General features: G+C 55.9%; 1 protein-coding gene across 1 annotated transcript in view; it reads left to right on the forward strand.

Moving 5' to 3' along the window:
• LOC144488726 (cell adhesion molecule 4-like) overlaps positions 1–19,473 on the forward strand; it is a gene marked incomplete at both ends in the record, with an annotated part of 53,263 nt that extends 33,790 nt beyond the window's left edge. Inside the window, 2 exons of the mRNA XM_078206826.1 lie at positions 1,605–1,777; positions 19,345–19,473. Of these exons, the coding sequence (XP_078062952.1) occupies positions 1,605–1,777; positions 19,345–19,473 (302 nt within the window). The remainder of the gene's footprint in view (positions 1–1,604; positions 1,778–19,344) is intronic.
• Positions 19,474–20,675: the final 1,202 nt, after the last annotated feature.

The following is a 20,675-nucleotide window of genomic DNA, read 5'->3' on the forward strand; positions in this document are numbered from 1 at the left end:
CCTGTCTCTGTAACCTCCTCCAGCCCCTAATCCCCCTCCCTATCTCTGTACCCTCCTCCAGCCCCTAATCCCCCTCCCTATCTCTGTAACCTCCTCCAGCCTCGACACCCCTCCCTATCTCTGTAACCACCTCCAGCCCCAACAACCCTCTCTATCACTGTACCCTCCTCCAGCCCCTACTCCCCCTCCCTATCCCTGTAACCTCCACCAGCCTCTACACTCCTCCCTGTCACTGTAATCTACTCTAGCCCCTACTCCCCCTCCCTACCTCTGTAACCTCCTCCAAACCCTATAACCCTCCCTATCTCTGTAACCTCCTCTAGCCTCTACTTTCCCTTCCTATCTCTGTAACCTCCTCCAAACCCTATAACCCTCCCTATCTCTGTAACCTCCTCTAGCCTCTACTTTCCCTTCCTATCTCTGTAACCTCCTCCAGCCCCTACAACCCTCCCTATCTCTGTAACCCTTCTCCAGCCCCTACAACCCTCCCTATCTCTGTAACCTCCTCCAGCCCCTGCAACCCTCCCTATCTCTGTAACCTCCTCCAGCCCCTATAATCCTCCCTATCTCTGTAACCTCCTCCAGCCCCTATAATCCTCCCTATCTCTGTTATCTCTTCCAGCCTCCACTCCCCCTCCCGATCTCTGTGTCCTCCTCCAGCCTCTACACCACCTCACTGTCTCTGAAACCTCCTCCAGCCCTTACAACCCTCCCTATTTCTGTAACCTCCTGCAGCCCATACAACCCTCCTATCTCTGTAACCTCCTCCAGTCCCTACTCCCCGTCCCTATCTCTGCAACCTCCTCCAGCTCCTACTCCCCCTCCCTATCTCTGTATCCTCCTCCAGCCTCCACTCCCCCTCTCGATCTCTCTGACCTCCTCCAGCCCTTGCACCTCCTCCCTATCTCTGAAACCTTCTCCAGCCCCTACAACCCTCCCTAACTCTGTAACCTCCTCCAGGCCCGACAACCCTGCATATCTCTGTAACCTCCTCCAGCCCTCCCTAACTCTGTAACCTCCTCCAGGCCCGACAACCCTGCCTATGTCTGTAACCTCCTCCAGCCCCGACACCCCTCCCTATCTCTGTAACCTCCTCCAGCCCCTACACCCCTCCCTATCTCTGTAATCTCCTCCAGCTCCTACACCCGTCCCTATCTCTGTAACCTCCTCCAGCTCCTACAACCCTGCCTATCTTTGCCGCTAAGCTGAAAGTGTTTCCAGTGACAGGAGGCTCGGTAACCAGAGGGGACACAGATTGAAGAGAATCGGGAAAAGAACCAGAGCGGGGGGAGATGAGGATAATTTTATTTTTGACACAGCGAGTTGTTGTGATCTGGAAGGCGCTGCCTGAAAGGGCGGGGGAAGCAGATTCAACAGGAACTTTCAAAAGGGTGGAATTGGGGAAATGCTGGAAGGGGGAAAATTTACAGGGAGAGCGGGAGAGAACAGGGGGAACGTGGGAACAAATTGGAGAGATCTTTCAAACAGATAACAGAGGAATGATGGGCTGAATGGTCTCTTTCTGTGCTGGGAGTGTCTCTGATTCCATTTATTGAATCTTACGGATATTTGACAAACTCTCTCCCTGTTGCTGTGTTGCGCAGGCCGGTTGGTGTAGTGTGGACCCGGCTGAACGATACACTGCCTGTCCGTGCAGAACTCCGCGGCAACCTACTGACGATCAGCGCCCTCAGCACCGTCGATAACGGCACGTACGCCTGCGAGGCGGAGAACCAGCTCGGCAAGTCCACCGACGAGTATGTGCTGGTGGTGTACGGTGAGTGCGGGCGGGAGAGTGAGAGCCCCGCGGTGGACGGGACAGGAGAGCGAGGGGGCGGGCAAAGGGGGCAGTGAGGGGAGGTGGAGAACTGCCATGGGGAGTGTGTGCGGTGGGGAGGGGGAGGGGGGGCGGTTGGGGGGTGTTTGGAACTGGGAGGGGAGGGAGAGGGGTTTGCGGATTTGGGGATAGAGAAGTGGTGAGGGGGATGGGATTGAGGGGGATGGGAGTGAGGGGGGATGAAGGGGGGTGAGGGGGTGGGGCTATTAGGAGTGGGATGAAATGGGTGAGGGTGAGATGGTTGGGGAGGAGAAGGGTGGGTCGAGGGGGATGAGGGGGTGGGGATGAGAGGGTTGGGGGTGAGGGGAATGGGGGTGAGAGGAATGAGGGGGGTGGGGATGAGGGGGTGGGGTTGAGGGGGGTGCAGGTGAGAGGCATGAAGTGTGGGAATGAGGGGGGTGGGGGTGAGGAGGTGGGGATGAGGGAGGTGGGGGTGAGGGGGATGAGGGGGTGGGGATGAGGGGGTGGGGATGAGGGGGATGAGGGGGGTGGGGATGAGGGGGATGAGGGGGGTGGGGATGAGGGGTGAGGGGGTGGGCGTGAGGAGGATGAGGGGTGAGGGGGGTGGGGATGAGGGGTGAGGGGGTGGGGATGAGGGGTGAGGGGGGTGGGGATGAAGGGGTGAGGGGGGTGGGGATGAGGGTTGAGGGGGTGGGGATGTTTCTCCTCAGGTCAGGAATAATGTTGCGTATTGATCAGTGGAATAATTGCAGAGACAGAGAGAGGGAGAGAGAGATAGAGAGAGAGAGAGAGATGGAGAGAGGGAGAGAGAGGGTGGGATCTTCCGGCCATGCTCGACACAGGACCTGAAAATCCCATCCGTGTCCCGCACCCTCGCTGCCCGTGTCCCCGCCCCCTCGCTGCCCCGTGTCCCGCACCCTCGCTGCCCCGTGTCCCGCACCCTCGCTGCCCCGTGTCCCGCACCCTCGCTGCCCCGTGTCCCGCACCCTCGCTGCTCCGTGTCCCGCACCCTCGCTGCTCCGTGTCCCGCACCCTCGCTGCTCCGTGTCCCGCTATGATTCCCGTGGGAGCAGAAAATTTCACCCCACGCAAAGAGAGAGTGTGGTGGGGAGGGGGGAAAGGTCTGGGGGAAGTCGGGGGGAGGGTCTGGGGGAGTCGGGGGAGGGTCTGGGGGGAGTCGGGGGGAGGGTCTGGGGGGAGTCAGGGGGTGGGTTTGGGGGGAGTCAGGGGGAGGGTCTGGGGGGTTTCAGGGGGAGGATGTGGGGAGAGTCAGGGGGAGGGTCTGGGGGGAGTCATGGGGTGGGTTTGGGGGAGTCGGAGGGAGGGTTTGGGGGGAGTCAGGGGGAGGGTTTGGGGGGAGTCAGGGGGAGGATGTGGGGAGAGTCGGGGGGAGGGTGTGGGGGGAGTCAGGGGGTGGGTTTGGGGGGAGTCGGAGGAGGGTTTGGGGGGAGTCAGGGGAGGGTCTGGGGGGTTTCAGGGGGAGGATGTGGGGAGAGTCGGGGGGAGGGTCTGGGGGGAGTCAGGGGGTGGGGTCTGGGGGAGTCAGAGGGACGGTTTGGGGGGAGTCGGGGATGGTTTGGGGGGAGTCAGGGGGAGGGTTTGGGGGTTTCAGGGGGAGGATGTGGGGAGAGTCGGGGGAGGGTCTGGGGGAGTCAGGGGGTGGGTTTGGGGGAGTCAGGGGGAGGGTCTGGGGGGTTCAGGGGGAGGATGTGGGGAGAGTCGGGGGGAGTGTCTGGGGGAGTCAGGGGGTGGGTTTGGGGGGAGTCGGAGGGAGGGTTTGGGGGGAGTCACGGGGAGGGTCTGGGGGGTTTCGGGGGGAGGATGCGGGGGGAGTCGGGTGAAGGTCTGTGGAATCAGGGGGAAGGTTTGTGAGAAGTTAGGGGTAGGGTTTGGGGGAGGCTTTGGGGGAGATTGTGGGGGGAGTCGGGGGAGGGTCTGCTGGGAGGTTGCGGAGAGGTTGTGGGGAGGCTGGGGGAGGGTCTGGAGGGAAGTTGGGGGAAGGTTGCGGAGAGGTTGGGGGGAGGTTAGGGGAGATTGCGGGGAGAGTTGGGGGAGGTTGGGAGGAGGTTGCGGGGAGTTGGGGGGACGTTGGGGGAGGTTGCGTGGAGGTTGGGGGGAGGTTGAGGGGAGGTTGGGGGAGGCTGGGGGACGTGGGGGGAGGTTGGGGGTGTTGGGGGTGTTTGGGGGAGGTTGCAGGAAGGTTGGGGGGGTGGTTGGGGGGAGGCTGGGGGAGGTCGGGGGGTTGGGGGAGGTCGGGGAAAGTTTGGGAGGAGGTCGGGGGGAGTTTGGGGGGTACCAATCCCACAGTTTGCCGGGGGGATGGGGGGGGGACGGGTGGGGGAACCTGGTTAACCCCCAAGTGACACTGACACAGTGACAGTGAAATGTATTTTGGGGGCTGTGTGGCTGATAGAGTGGGGGCTGGGCCCTCGATAGCTCTCAGTCTGTGTACAGTGAGTTCCCCGCGTACAGAGTGTAGCCCCCCGCCCGCTGCCCCCCCCCCCCCCCCCCCCCCCCCCCCCCGCCAAGCGGGGGCACACAGCGGGACGATGAGCTATTGCCAATGTTCAAACTCGAGTTTACTGATGGGGCAATGCGATCAACATTCCAGAGTGGCCTGTTACCAAGCGAGGGACTCACATCACTCTCACTGTCAGTCTCCGCCAGGAATAGCAACCTTCATCCCAAAGGGATTGAGACCAACCAATTCCGATATAGAAAGCTCCCTCAGATCTCCCGGAACTGGGGTAACTGGGGTCAGTTATGCCCCCTCGTCCCTCAGGAAGGAGATATTGTCCTTGTCAGAAGGGGGGGGAGCAGATTAACCAGAATGATCTCGGGACTGAAAGGGTTAAAATCTGAGGACAGTCACACAGACTGGTCTTGTGTCCCCCTCCAGTCCGGAAGATTCTGGGGTGATCGAATCGCGGGGTTTGATATGGTTAAAGGATTCGATCGGATCGATGGAGAGAAACTGTTTCCTCTGGTGGGGGAGCTTTAACGTTTAAAGGGAGATTTACTCTGTATCTAACCCAGTGCTGTACCTGTCCTGGGGGTGTTTGATGGGGGACAGTGCAGAGTGAGCCTTACTCTGTATCTAACCCGTGCTGTACCTGTCCTGGGGGTGTTTGATGGGGGACAGTGCAGAGTGAGGCCTTACTCTGTATCTAACCCCGTGCTGTACCTGTCCTGGGAGTGTTTGATGGGGACGGTGTAGAGAGAGCTTTACTCTGTATCTAACCCCGTGCTGTACCTGTCCTGGGAGTGTTTGATGGGGACAGTGTGGAGGGAGCTTTACTCTGTATCTAACCCGTGCTGTACCTGTCCTGGGAGTGTTTGATGGGGACAGTGTGGAGGGAGCTTTACTCTGTATCTAACCCCGTGCTGTACCTGTCCTGGGAGTGTTTGATGGGGACAGTGTAGAGGGAGCTTTACTCTGTATCTAACCCCGTGCTGTACCTGTCCTGGGAGTGTTTGATGGGGACGGTGTAGAGGGAGCTTTACTCTGTATCTAACCCCGTGCTGTACCTGTCCTGGGAGTGTTCCTGTTTGAATATTTTTGTTTCCAATCTAGAAATACCCATCAGTACTACCCTACCTCCCAGTACACCTCTCCCAGGTATTGTATATATTTATTCAATGCATAGGATCTATGTAGTTTTCTGTAGTAATTCTAAGTGCTTAGTAGTTTGCCTGAATCAGCAAAATCCTCCAATTAACCTGAGCTCAAAATCACTGTGGGAGAATCCAGCTATAGTTCAAATGAGATTTCTGATTGCAAAATCATTGATTACGGAACAACTCACCCCTTCAAGAAATGTAACTCACCAATTCATAGCAAGCAACTGCTTCTGTTGGCCTCTAGATGACACTATTTCCGGAGTACATTCCTGAGGTTGCTTAATGCTTTACTTAGTATTTCACTCTGCCTTATATCTACTTTTACCGCTTAATTATTTAGTATTTTTAACATGGATGTCACTTCAAGTCTGAATGAGTGGCGTACTGTCAGAGGGTCAGTACTGAGGGAGTGCCGCACTGTCAGAGTCAGAGGGTCAGTACTGAGGGAGTGCCGCACTATCAGAGGGTCAGTACTGAGGGAGTGCCGCACTGTCAGAGGGTCAGTACTGAGGGAGTGCCGCACTGTCGGAGGGTCAGTACTGAGGGAGTGCCGCACTGTCAGAGGGTCAGTACTGAGGGAGTGCTGCACTGTCAGAGTCAGAGGGTCAGTACTGAGGGAGTGCCGCACTGTCAGAGGGTCAGTACTGAGGGAGTGCCGCACTGTCGGAGGGTCAGTACTGAGGGAGTGCCGCACTGTCAGAGGGTCAGTACTGAGGGTGTGATGCACTGTCAGAGGGTCAGTGCTGAGGGAGTGCCGCACTGTCAGAGGGTCAGTACTGAGGGAGTGCCACACTGTCAGAGGGTCAGTACTGAGGGAGTGCCGCACTGTCAGAGGGTCAGTACTGAGGGAGTGCCGCTCTGTTGGAGGGTCAGTACTGAGGGAGTGCCGCACTTTCAGAGGGTCAGTACTGAGGGAGTGCCGCACTGTCAGAGGGTCAGTACTGAGGGAGTGCTGCACTGTCAGAGGGTCAGTACTGAGGGAGCGCCACACTGTCAGAGGGTCAGTACTGAGGGAGTGCCGCACTGTCAGAGGGTCAGTACTGAGGGAGTGCCGCACTGTCAGAGGGTCAGTACTGAGGGAGTGCCGCACTGTCAGAGGGTCAGTACTGAGGGAGTGCCGCACTGTCAGAGGGTCAGCACTGAGGGAGTGCTGCACTGTCAGAGGGTCAGTACTGAGGGAGTGCCGCACTGTCTGAGGGTCAGTACTGAGGGAGTGCCGCACTGTCAGAGGGTCAGTACTGAGGGAGCGCCGCACTGTTGGAGATGCCGAATTTCAGGATGAGACATTAAACTGAGGCTCCGTCTCCCTCTCAGAGCGAGTGTGAAAGATCCCACGGTCACTATTTGGAAGCAAAGCGGGGAGGGAAGGGAGGGGTGGGGGATTGGGGGGAGGGGTAGGGGATTGGGGGGAGGGGTGGGGGATTGGGGGGAGGGGTGGGGGATGGGGGGGAGGGGTGGGGGATTGGGGGGGTGTGGGGGATGGGGGGGTGGGGGATGGGGGGGATGGGGGGAGGGGTGGGGGATGGGTGGGAGGGGTGGGGCATTCGGGGGAGGGGTGGGGGATCGGGGGGAGGGATGGGGGATGGGGGGAGGGGTGGGGGATTGGGGGGGGTGGGATGGGGGGGTGGGGGATGGGTGGGAGGGGTGGGGGATGGGGGGGTGGGGTGGGTGGATGGGGGGGTGGGGTGGGGTGGGGGGGTTCTCCCCGGGGTCCTGGGGCCAATATTTATCCTTCAACCAACAGCACTGAAAAAAGGCAGATGGGTCATTATCACATTGCTGTGTGTGGGATCTTGCTTTGTGTAAATTGGCTGCTGATTTTCCTACATGGCAACAATGACTGCACTTCCTAACCGAGTTGGGCATTGGCTGGGATGGCGTTTGGGATGTTCTGAGGGGGTGAACGGGGGAAATATAAATTCTTTAATGATGGAGAGTAAGATGGAGGGGCTGCTTTATGCGAGAGGACACATTCCTGGGCAGTTAGTGAGTTACACAACCTCGTTATTGGTAAATAATTCACCCAGTGATTGAGTCAGTGATTGGCTTTCAAAACTGGTTGGAATGAGTCAAAGGGTAAAGGGTGTTCCCAGCATTGCTGCCCTGGATACATTCCCGGGCAGGATGTCTGATCTTTGCACTGATATAGGGCAGGAAGCACAGAGGGGGGGATTTTCCCGTCCCATCTGCCATGGGAATTGTAGTGGGGGGGAGGGGGGTTGTGGGGAGGGCGGGTGGGGGGGGGTGGGTGGGGTGGGGGGGGAGGGAGGGTGGGGAGTGGGGGGATGGGAGGGGGGAGTGGGGGGGGGTCGGGAGGGGGAGTGGGGAGTTGGGGGGGGAGTGGGGGGTTGGGGGGGGGGGTGGGAGGGAGAGTGGGGTGGGGGGGAGGGAGGGTAGGGGGTGGGAGGGAGAGTGGGGTGGGGGGGAGGGAGGGTAGGGAGTGGGGGGATGGGAGTGGGGGGATGGGAGGGTGGGGAGTGGGGGATGGGAGGGGGGAGTGGGGGGGTGGGAGTGGGGGGATGGGAGGGAGAGTGGGGGGAGTGGGGGGATGGGAGGGGGGGAGTGGGGGGCTGGGAGGGAGAGTGGGGGGCGGTGGGAGGGGGAGTAGGAAGAGGGGGGTGGGGGGGAGGGGTGGGGGGAGGGAGGGTGGGAGGGAGAGTGTGGGGAGTGGGGGGTGGGGAGTGGGGGGGTGGGGGGGGGAGTTGGAGGGGGAGGGGGGCGGGTGGTGTGGGGGGGATGGGGTGTGGGGGGGTGGGAGGGAGAGTGGGGAGGGGGAGGGGGGGTGGGGGGGGGTTGGACGGGGTGGGGGGGATGGGGAGGAGGGGTTGGCGGGTGGACCATGCAAAGGTTCGTTGATCTTGTGTGGGAATTCCCGGTTTTGTGGGAGCATGGCCGGACAATCCCGCCCAGCGTGTCCCGCTGAGAATTCCCCTGGGATGTGAATCCGACCCAATTCAGAAACTCAGACAAGAGAATTCAATCTCACTTCGCACAGTCGAGATTCAGGATCAGCCCTTTCCTATTTGATGTTGATATTTGAGACATTGGTGAAACATCACTCTGTTCACACGTTCCCCAGTGTCCAGTCCTGTGTCTGACAGCCAGTGTCCAGTATCGATACTGCAGTATCTAGAACTGGACACTGCATCCAGTGTTTCTCACTGTATCCATTGTCTCACTGCGTCCAGTGTTTCTCACTGTATCCAGTGTCTCACTGCATCCAGCATTTCTCACTGCATCCAGTATTTCTCAGTGTATCCAGTGTCTCACTGCATCCAGCATTTCTCACTGCATCCAGTGTTTCTCACTGTATCCATTGTCTCACTGTATCTAGTGTCTCACTGTATCCAATGTTTCTCACTGTATCCAATGTTTCTCACTGTATCCAATGTTTCTCACTGCATCCAGTGTTTCTCACTGCATCCATTGTCTCACTGTATCTAGTGTCTCACTGTATCCAATGTTTCTCACTGTATCCAGTGTTTCTCACTGTATCCAGTGTTTCTCACTGTATCCATTGCCTCACTGTATCCAATGTTTCTCACTGTATCCAGTGTTTCTCACTGTATGCAGTGTTTTTCACTGTATCCAGTGTTTCTCGCTATATCCAGTTTTCTCGCTGTATCCCGTGTTTCTCGCTGTATCGTGTTTCTCGCTGTATCGTGTTTTTCACTGTATCCAGTGTTTTTCACTGTATCCAGTGTTTTTCACTGTATCCAGTGTTTTTCACTGTGTGACATACAATTTATCAGATTTTGAATTGATTGATTTGATTTATTATTGTCACATGCATTGGGATACAGTGAAAAGTATTGTTTCTTACACGGTTTACAGACAAAGCATACCGTTCATAGAGTACAAAGGGGAGACGGAAAGGAGAGGGTGCAGAATGTAGTGTTACAGTCATAGCTCGGGTGTAGAGAAAGATCAACTTAGTGCAAGGTAAGTCCATTCGAAAGTCTGATGGCAGCAGGGAAGAAACTGTTCTTGAGTCGGTTGGTGCGTGAGCTCAGACTTTTGTATCTTTTTCCCGACGGAAGAAGGTGGAAGAGAGAATGTCCGGGGTGAGTGGGGTCCTTAATTATGCTGGCTGCTTTGCTGAGGCAGCGGGAAGTGTAGACAGAGTCAATGGATGGGAGGCTGGTTTGCGCGATGGACTGGGCTACATTCATAAACTTTTGTCGTTTCTTGCAGTCTTGGGCAGAGCAGGAGCCCATACCAAGCTGTGAGACAACCAGAAAGAATGCTTTCCATGGTGCATCTGTAAAAATTGGTGAGAGTCGTAGCTGACATGCCAAATTTCCTTAGTCTCCTGAGAAAGTAGAGGCGTTGATGTCTGAACCATGGAGGGATCGCGGTGGAGATTGACAAGAATGATCCTGGCACTCCGGAGATTAAGTCACTGGGAGAGATGTCACAAAGTGGGCTTTGTTTTCCCTGGAATTTCAACAATCGAAGGGGGGATTTGATCAATTTTTGAGATATTGAGGGAAATGGACAGGTGTGGATAGAGAGAAACTATTTACACCTGTTGGTGGGAGTCTAGGATGAGGGGGTCAGACTTGAGAGGCCTACCTTTCAGGAGTGAAATCGGGAAAGATGCCCACACACAAAGGGCAGGAGAAGTTGGGAATTCTCTCTCCCAAAACGGATGTTGATCCAGTTGTTCATTTTCAATCTGGGAGATTGGGAGAGTTTTGTTCTCCAAAGGGATTAAGGGATACGGAGCAAAGACGGGGAAATGGAGATCGATCACAGATCAGCCATTGGGTGGCACGGTGGCACAGTGATTAGCATCGTTGCTTCACAGCGCCAGGGACCTAGGTTCGATTCTAGGCTGGGGTCACTGTCTGTGTGGAGTCTGCACATTCTCCCCGTGTCTGCGTGGGTTTCCTCCAGGTGCTGTTTCCTCCCACAGTCCGAAAGACGTGCTAGTTAGGTGGATTGGCCAGGCTGAATTGCCCCTCAGTGTACCCGAACAGGCACCGGAGTGTGGCGACTGGGGGAATTTCACAGTAACTTCATGGCAGTGTTAATGTAAGCTTTACTTGTGACTAATAAATAAACTTTACTGGAGGGACAGGGTAGAGGGGCTGAATGGCCTCCTCCGGTTTCAGTGTTTCCGCAAAATGCAAGCGCTCATTAACCGCTGAGTTGTTTAGTTTGAGGAAGGATTGCCTGGCAGCAGGCAATGGGCAAAAGGTCAAAACAAACTTATTTTAGACTAAGACTGAGAGTTGGCAGCGGTGGGTTGGCAAATTGCTGCTTGGCACAGCAAGTCGCGAATAAACAAGGGCTGCTTTGATTGGGTTTGTCAAGTCACTCCACTGACAGACAACAAGACAGTTTGCATTTACAGAACCTCTTTATCCAGCGATGCGAGTGAGAAACATGCCCGACCACAAAGTCAAAGCAAATGAGACGTTAGCGCAGGTGATCAAATAACTCTGTCAAGGAGAGAGTATCGTAAGGAGCTTCTGAAAGGAGGACAGAGAGAGAGAAGTGGAGAGGATTAGGGAGGGAATTTCAGAGCTCAGGACCCCCCCGGGCAGCTGAAGGCACGGCCGCCATTGGCGGAGCGATCAGAATCGGGGGAAGCTCAAGAGGTCGGAATTGGAGGAGCGCAGAGATCTCGGAGGATTGTAGGGGGCTGGAGGAGGTTACAGAGATAGGAAGGGTTGTAGGGGTTGGAATGGGAATTTTATTCTGTATCTAACCCCGTGCTGTCCCTGTCCTGGGAGTGTTTGATGGGGACAGTGTAGAGGGAGCTTTACTCTGTATCTAACCCCGTGCTGTCCCTGTCCTGGGAGCGTTTGATGGGGACAGTGTAGAGGGAGCTTTACTCTGTATCTAACCCCGTGCTGTACCTGTCCTGGGAGTGTTTGATGGGGACAGTGTAGAGGGAGCTTTACTCTGTATCTAACCCCGTGCTGTACCTGTCCTGGGAGTGTTTGATGGGAGACAGTGTAGAGGGAGCTTTACTCTGTATCTAACCCCGTGCTGTTCCTGTCCTGGGAGTGTTTGATGGGGACGGTGTAGAGGGAGCTTTACTCTGTATCTAACCCCGTGCTGTCCCTGTCCTGGGAGCGTTTGATGGGGCCAGTGTAGAGGGAGCTTTACTCTGTATCTAACCCCGTGCTGTTCCTGTCCTGGGAGTGTTTGATGGGGACGGTGTAGAGGGAGCTTTACTCTGTATCTAACCCCGTGCTGTCCCTGTCCTGGGAGCGTTTGATGGGGCCAGTGTAGAGGGAGCTTTACTCTGTATCTAACCCCGTGCTGTCCTTATCCTGGGAGTGTTTGATGGGGACAGTGTAGAGGGAGCTTTACTCTGTATCTAACCCCGTGCTGTACCTGTCCTGGGAGTGTTTGATGGGGGACAGTGTAGAGGGAGCTTTACTCTGTATCTAACCCCGTGCTGTACCTGTCCTGGAAGTGTTTGATGGGGGACAGTGTAGAGGGAGCTTTACTCTGTATCTAACCCCGTGCTGTACCTGTCCTGGGAGTGTTTGATGGGGACAGTGTAGAGGGAGCTTTACTCTGTATCTAACCCCGTGCTGTACCTGTCCTGGGAGTGTTTGATGGGGACAGTGTAGAGGGAGCTTTACTCTGTATCTAACCCCGTGCTGTACCTGTCCTGAGAGTGTTTGATGGGGACAGTGTAGAGGGAGCTTTACTCTGTATCTAACCCCGTGCTGTACCTGTCCTGGAAGTGTTTGATGGGGACAGTGTAGAGGGAGCTTTACTCTGTATCTAATCCCGTGCTGTACCTGTCCTGGGAGTGTTTGATGAGGACAGTGTAGAGGGAGCTTTACTCTGTATCTAACCCCGTGCTGTACCTGTCCTGGGAGTGTTTGATGGGGACAGTGTAGAGGGAGCTTTACTCTGTATCTAACCCCATGCTGTACCTGTCCTGGGAGTGTTTGATGAGGGGACAGTGGAGAGGGATCTTTACTCTGTATCTAACCCCTTATTCTGAACTTTCTCTTGGCTTCGTTGCAGGAAGAATACGTTGTTTAAAAATCAGTGTCTTTTTATGATCTGTGCGGTGAACCATTTGACATGAAAGTAAATAGATTTTACCGCTCGGGGGATTACCCGTGGAGTCAGGTGATCCTCTGGGGCCTGGCTATGAGACCTCTCACGCAGAGTCAAGCTAGCCTTGAAGACTGAAGCTTGATACATTTATAAAGGATATTTGCTGTTGGAAATCTGTGCACTCAGATAATTGTAGATCACAAGCAACAATTGCTCCTTCAATTCCAGTTCCAAATTACAATGGCAAATGCTATGCTGTCCTTTGATTGAGAAGCTTGAAGTAATAAAGTTTTTTTTGCAGTTGTACAGAGCGCCGGTGAGACCTGGGCAATTCCTTACCCAGGGAAGGATATTTTTCCCTGGCAGTAGGATGCAGAATGGGTTATCCAGACAGATTCCTGGGATGAGAGCATTCTCCGTTAAGAGACTTGAATGGAATGGCCCATGCCCACCAGCACCTGGCAGAGGGTTTGAGTTCAATGCCCTTTCAACAGAAACTGCAAAGGTGTTAGAAATCGAACAGGTTTGACACCAGAAGATGGTGGCACAGTGGTTAGCACTGCTGCCTCACAGCGCCAGGAACCTGGCTTCGATCCCCAGTTTGGATCAGTCTGTGCGGAGTCTGCACATTCTCCCCATGTCTTTGTGGGTTTCCTCCAGTTGCTCCGGTTTCCTCCCACAGTCCTAAAGACGTGCTGGTTAGGTGGATTAGCCATGCTAAATTGTCCCTCAATCTCCAAAGATGTGCAGGTTAGGTGGATTGGCCATGCTAAATTGTCCCTTAGTGTCCAAAGATGTGCAGGTTAGGTGGATTGGCCATGCTAAATTGTCCCTCAATATCCAAAGATGTGCAGGTTAGGTGGATTGACCATGCTAAATTGTCCCTTAGTGTCCAAAGATGTGCAGGTTAGATGGATTGGCCATGCTAAATTGTCCCTTATGTCCAAAGATGTGCAAGTTAGGTGGATTGGCCATGCCAAATTGTCCCTTAGTGTCCAAAGATGTGCAGGTTAGGTGGACTGGCCATGCCAAATTGTCCCTTAGTGTCCAAAGATGTGCAGGTTAGGTGGATTGGTCATGCTAAATTGCCCCTTAGTGTCCAAAGATGTGGAGGTTAGGTGGATTGGCCGTGCTAAATTGTCCCTTAGTGTCCAAAGATGTGGAGGTTAGGTGGATTGGTCATGCTAAATTGCCCCTTAGTGTCCAAAGATGTGCAGGTTAGGTGGATTGGTCATGCTAAATTGCCCCTTAGTGTCCAAAGATGTGGAGGTTAGGTGGATTGGCCATGCCAAATTGTCCCTTAGTGTCCAAAGATGTGCAGGTTAGGTGGATTGGCCATGCTAAATTGCCCCTTAGTGTCCAAAGATGTGCAGGTTAGGTGGATTGGCGGTGGGCCTGGGTAAGATGCTCTTTCGGAGAGTTGGTGCAGAGTTGATGGACCGAATGGCCTCCTCCTAAACTGTAGGGACTCAGGGTTGCATTGAGACAGGCTGGGAATGTGGGCATGGGGACTGAACGATGAGAGAGAAGGTCTGTAACAGGTGGATGTGATGGCAGAAAACAAGAGATCACCAGAAAACAGATAAAGACTGGAAGAGGCGTTAATGGCAAAGAGTAGAACGATCACCAACAGCTGTTGCATGATCAATACTGAGGGAGTGCCGCAGTGTCAGAGGGTCAGTGCTGAGGGAGTGCCGCACTGTCAGAGGGTCAGTACTGAGGGAGTGCCGCACTGTCAGAGGGTCAGTGCTGAGGGAGTGCCACACTGTCAGAGGGTCAGTGCTGAGGGAGTGCCGCACTGTCAGAGGGTCAGTGCTGAGGGAGTGCCGCACTGTCAGAGGGTCAGTACTGAGGGAGTGCCGCACTGTCAGAGGGTCAGTACTGAGGGAGCACCGCACTGTCAGAGGGTCAGTACTGAGGGAGTGCCGCACTGTCAGAGGGTCAGTACTGAGGGAGTGCCGCACTGTCAGAGGGTCAGTACTGAGGGAGTGCCGCACTGTCAGAGGGTCAGTTCTGAGGGAGTGCCGCACAGTCAGAGGGTCAGTACTGAGGGAGTGCCGCACTGTCAGAGGGTCAGTACTGAGGGAGTGTCGCACTGTCAGAGGGTCAGTACTGAGGGAGTGTCGCACTGTCAGAGGGTCAGTACTGAGGGAGTGCCGCACTGTCAGAGGGTCAGTACTGGGGGAGTGCCGCACTGTCAGAGGGTCAGTACTGAGGGAGTGTCGCACTGTCAGAGGGTCAGTACTAAGGGAGTGCCGCACTGTCAGAGGGTCAGTACTGAGGGAGTGCCGCACTGTCAGAGGGCCAGTACTGAGGGAGTGTCGCACTGTCAGAGGGTCAGTACTGAGGGAGTGCCGCACTGTCAGAGGGTCAGTACTGAGGGAGTGCTACACTGTCAGAGGGTCAGTACTGAGGGAGTGCAGCGCTGTCAGAGGGTCAGTGCTGAGGGAGTGCCGCACTGTCAGAGGGTCAGTACTGAGGGAGTGCCGCACTGTCAGAGGGTCAGTGCTGAGGGAGTGCTGCACTGTCAGAGGGTCAGTGCTGAGGGAGTGCTGCACTGTCAGAGGGTCAGTACTGAGGGAGTGCCGCACTGTCAGAGGGTCAGTGCTGAGGGAGTGCTGCACTGTCAGAGGGTCAGTACTGAGGGAGTGCCGCACTGTCAGAGGGTCAGTACTGAGGGAGTGCCGCACTGTCAGAGGGTCAGTACTGAGGGAGTGCCGCACTGTCAGAGGGTCAGTGCTGAGGGAGTGCCGCACTGCCAGAAGGTCAGTACTGAGGGAGTGCCGCACTGTCAGAGGGTCAGTACTGAGGGAGTGCCGCACTGTCAGAGGGTCAGTACTGAGGGAGTGCCGCACTGTCAGACGGTCAGTACTGAGGGAGTGCCGCACTGTCAGAGGGTCAGTACTGAGGGAGTGCCGCACTGTCAGAGGGTCAGTACTGAGGGAGTGCTGCACTGTCAGAGGATGTGGGGATGAGACGGCCGGGGGTCCGGGGGGAGAGGGTGGTGAGAGGGGGAGTGAGGGAGGGGGTTGGGGGGGTCCGTGGGGAGGGGGGTGGCGTTAAGGGAGGGGCAGCCAGCTGGGGTGAGAGGCTCTCTGTCATTTGCCAATATTGATGTGCAGCCAACATCAATTTAAAGCAAAAGGCTGAAGTATTGGTGATTTGTTGTGGGATCTTCCTGTGCGCTGATTTGCAGTCTCTCCCTGACATTGCAACAACTCCATCATTGATTCATTGGTGTTGAGATGCTGTGGGACACCCTGACTTCACCAAGCAACTAAACTCCTTCCCCCCGAACTCAGCGACTGAACAAGACGGAATTCTCCAGGATTGTTGGACGGGTTCTGTGTCCCTGGTGTCAAAAGTGCATGAGAAACACATACTAATTCTGACACTGTTATCCACTCCGATCCCGTGCCGAGATGCAGAGAGATTTGTGATACTTGCCCCGTGTGGATTTAGAAACGTGATTGACAGGGAAGCAGTGATCCCAAGATCCCCGCCATCATCTGAACTTTCGATTCATCTCCCACTCTCCCCGTACTGTCGCTTGCAACCAACTCCAATAAATATTCATCCACCAACTCTGGAAGTCAGTCATTGGCACGTCAACAACCACTTGCATTGATATAGCGCCGGCAGAGATCGTTCAACATGACGAGGAGCAGTCTTCAAACAGAATGTGACCCTTTGCCACAGGAAGACGACCGAGGGGGGGGGCAGATGGAGCAAAGTGGGAGGTTGAGAGGGATGTTTGGAAGGATACAGAGAGGGGCAGAGGTTTCGGGAGGGAATTCCTGAGTTTAGGGCCCCCTCCCCCCCGGGCAGCTGAAGGCACAGCCCCCAATGGCGGAGCGATGGGAATCGGGGGATGCTCAAGAGGCCGGAATTGAGAGTGCAGAGATCCCGGAGGGTTTTAGGGGCTGGAGGAGGTTATGGAGATAGGGAGGGTTAAAGGGGCTGCAGGAAGTTACAGAGATGGGGGGGGGGGGGGGGGGGGGAGGGGGTTGTAGGGACTGGAGGACGTCACAGAGATTGGGAGAGTTGTTGGGGCTGGAGCAGGTTACAGAGATACGGAGGGTTGTAGGGACTGGAGGACGTCACAGAGATAGGGAGGGTTGTTGGGGCTGGAGCAGGTTACAGAGATACGGAGGGATGTATGGGCTTGAGGAGGTTATAGGAATAGGGGAGGTTGTAGGAGCTGGAGGAGGTTACAGAGATAGGGAGGGTTGTAGGGGGCTGGAGGAGGTTATAGATATAGGGAGGGGCTGGAGGAGGTTACAGAGATAGGGAGGGTTGTAGGGGGCTGGAGGAGGTTATAGATATAGGGAGGGGCTGGAGGAGGTTACGGAGACAGGGAGGGGTATAGGGACTGGACGAGGTTACAGAGATGGGGAGGGTTGTAGGAGCTGGAGGAGGTTACAGAGATAGGGAGGGTGGTAGGGACTGGAGGAGGTTACAGAGATAAGGAAGGATGTAGGGGCTGGAGGAGTTTACAGAGATAGGGAGGGTTGTAGGGACTGGAGGAGGTTACAGAGATAGGGAGGGTTGTAGGGACTGGAGGAGGTTACAGAGATAGGGAAGGATGTAGGGGCTGTAGGAGGTTACAGAGATAGGGAGGGATATACAGGTTGGAGGAGGTGGAAATAGATGGCCTTCGGGAGGGAGCAGATATGAGGTGAAAATCTCACCTCGGGGTCAAATCTGAGACCAATTTTGAGAAGAGTCTAACCTAAATTCGGAATGTTGCCAAGGGTGGGATGGGCTCACTATGCTCTTCCCGGTATTTAGGCCGGTATTTTCCGGCTGTTCCCGCCAGCGGGATTCTCTGTTTCCTGCTGCAGTGAACAGCGATTCGCCTGAGCGCCAAATTCTCCATTCTCACTTGGAGCGGCAACGGGGCGTGAATCTCTGGAAAATTCCGACTTTAATTTCCACATCGGCCCACACGCACTCTGCACCTGAGGACTTGTCCGCCAGGGGTTAAAGGTTAAAGGTTGTGATTGCCTGTGCCGGAAACTGAGTCTCCATTTCTGTGCAAATCGTCAACGGAATTCTGACTGATCCAAAACTGTCACAACATTCAGAATTTGTGTCCTTAAAGGCACATGCCACTCCGCTGTGGCAGCGTAATATTACCTGAGGCATATTGATTCAATGAAATACTTCTGATTGTGTTGAGAATTCCCCCGGGCGGTTTTGAGATTTATCCTTCTGGTCTCAGGTGTCACGGAAACACATGCAAATTTATTTATTGTGTTTCAGAAGAATGCAAGTTCAAAACAAGATAAGACATACTTCCCGAGCTAGAAAAGACACCTGCAAACTGACCCAAGGATATCTCTCTCGCAATTAGTCTCCAGTAAAGAGAACGAACCTGACCCTCCGAATGGGTCGAGGATTTTACTGAAGGGAATCTGTCCTCTCACCGATCCTGCATTTCCATCTCGAAGGAGGAGGTTAAGGGGGAGATTGAATCGAGGCGTTCAGAATCACGAGGGGGGTTTGGATGGAGTGAATGAGAAGAAAGTGTTTCCAGTGACAGGAGGCTCGGTAACCAGAGGGGACACAGATTGAAGAGAATCGGGAAAAGAACCAGAGGCGGGGGGAGATGAGGAGAATTTTATTTTGGACACACAGCGAGTTGTTGTGATCTGGAAGGCGCTGCCTGGAAGGGCAGTGGAAGCAGATTCAACAGGAACTTTCAAAAGGGGCAATTGGAAAAATACTGGAAGGGGGAAAATTTACAGGGAGAGCAGGAGAGAGAGGGGACTAATTGGAGAGTTCTATCAAAGGGCTAGCACAAGATCAATGGGCTGAGTGGTCTCCCTCTGTGGGCAACAATAGCTTAAGATTTGCATTTCTGTAGCCCCTTTTGCAACCTCAGGTTGTCCACAAAGTGCTCCACAAGCAATGAAATGCAGCGGCCACTATTGCAATGTCAGAGATGTGGCAGCCATGTTGCGCACAGCAAGATTCCACAGTTGACCACGTGAGTATGTCCAGAAGGGCTCTGTTTGAGTGATGTTGAGTTGAGGGATATATCTGTTCCCTGGGATATCGGAGAGGGTGCTGCTGGGTAAGTAATGTCTCTCTCGTGATATTCTAATGATCTGTTGTGTCAGGGTGGCTGTTATAGAATAGAAATCAAAGAATCCCGACAGTGCAGAAGGAGGCCATTCGGTCCATCGAGTCTGCACCGACCACAATCCCACCCAGGCACTATTCCCGTGATCCCACATATTTACCCTCGCTAGTCTCCCTGATACTAAGGGGCAATTTAGCATGGCCAATCCACCTAACCCACACATCTTTGGACTGTGGGAGGAAACCAGAGCATCCGGAGGAAACCCACGCAGACACGGGGAGAATGTGCAGACTCCACACAGACAGCGACCTGAGCCGGGGATTGAACCCGGGTCGCTGGCGCTGTGAGACAGCAGTGCTAACCACTGTGCCAAGAAGGTTCTTGCTGGACAGTCAATAACACAGAGACTGTCCAGTGTGATGTGATATCTTTGTCAATCTAACTGTGTTCCTTCTCTCTCTCTCCCCCCCCACCAACTCTCCCTCTCTCCCTCTCCCTCCCTCCTGCCCTCTCTCTCCCTCCTAATTGCTCCCTCCCTCACTCTCTTTCTCTCTCACTCTCGCTCCCTCCCTTACTATCTCTATCCCTCCCACCTTCTCTCTCTCTCTTTCTTCATCCCGTCTCTCCCTCTCTCTCTCTCCTTCTCCCTCGCTTCTATTTCTCCCCCTCTCTCTCTGTCCCTCTCCCTCTCTCCACCTCTCTCCCTCTCCCTCCTCCCTTTCTCTCCCCTCCCTTCCCCTCCCCTCCTCCCTCCCTTCCCCTCCTCCCTCCTACCCTCTCCTCCCTCCCTCCCTCTCTCCAGACCCAGGGGCAGTGGTGGAGCCGAGGACCTCAGTCAGTTATGCGGTGGTTGGAGGAGTTCTGGCCGTATTTGTCTTTGCAATTCTCTGTGTCCTGATTGTGACTGTCTGGTTTACAATGAGGCAGAAAGGTGAGCTGTGTATTTCCCCTGACACCGGGTAACAGTGCTGCCCCCATCTGCCCAACTCCCATTAACTCCTCCCCTCCACGTCCACTTAATCACCCCACTCCCCCTCCCCCATTCCCCTCCCCCCACTCCCCCTCCCCTCGCTTCCCCTCCTCCCCTCCACTCCCCCCTCCCCCCTCGCTACCCCTCCTCCCCTTCCCCCCACTCCCCCTCCTCCCCACTCCCCCTCCCCCTCATCCCCTCGCTTCCCCTCCTCCCCCCACTCCCCCCTCCCCCCACTCCCCCTCACCCCCTCACTTCCCCTCCCCCCCACTCCCCCTCCCCCCCACTCCCCCTCCCCCCCACTCCCCCTCCCCCCCACTCCCCCTCCCCCCACTCCCCCTCCCCCCACTCCCCTTCCCCTTGCTTCCCCTCCCCCTTGCTTCCCCTCCCCCTCCCCCTCCCCTCCCCCCTCCCCTCCCCTCCCCTCCCCCTCCCCTCCCCCTCCCCTCCCCCCTCCCCCTCCCTCCTCCCTCCCCCTCCCCTCCCCTCCCCTCCCCCTCCCCCTCCCCCTCCCTCCCCTCACTCCCTCCCCTTCCCCCCACTCCTCCCCCTCCCCTCCCCCCAATCCCCCTCCCCTCCCCCCCACTCCCCCTCCCCTCCCCCCCACTCCCCCTCCCCTCCCCCCCACTCCCCCCACTCCCCCTCCCCCCCACTCCCCCTCCCTCCCTCCCACTCCCCCTCCCCTCCCCCCACTCCCCCTCCCTCCCCCCCTGCCTGCCCTTCTCCCCGTGACCCCACACCCTGCCCGCCTGTCTCCCCATGACCCCACCCCCTACCCGCCTTTCTCCCCGTGACCCCCCCACCTTTCTCCCCGTGACCCCACCCCCTGCCTGCCCTTCTCCCCGTGACCCCACCCCCCCACCTTTGTCCCCGTGACCCACCCCCTACCCGCCTGTCTCCCCGTGACCCCACCCCCTGCCCACCTTTCTCCCCGTGACCCCGTGCATTGTCACCTTTGACCCCGTGACCCTGCATATTGTCCACCTCTCCAGACAACCTCAGAAAGTTTCGACTGCACCTTCTCTTCCTCAGGCAGCCTGTTCCAGGGGTCACCGAGGGTTCACATTTCCCCAAATCTTAGCTCTGTCCTCACTTAACTACTCCCCCTCCCCCCGCTCACCTCCTCACCCACCCATTCTGTTTCACCGGGGGGGCGGTCGGGG

Source organism: Mustelus asterias, unplaced genomic scaffold (genome assembly GCF_964213995.1).
Source record: "Mustelus asterias unplaced genomic scaffold, sMusAst1.hap1.1 HAP1_SCAFFOLD_1813, whole genome shotgun sequence".
Classification (NCBI taxonomy): domain Eukaryota; kingdom Metazoa; phylum Chordata; class Chondrichthyes; order Carcharhiniformes; family Triakidae; genus Mustelus; species Mustelus asterias.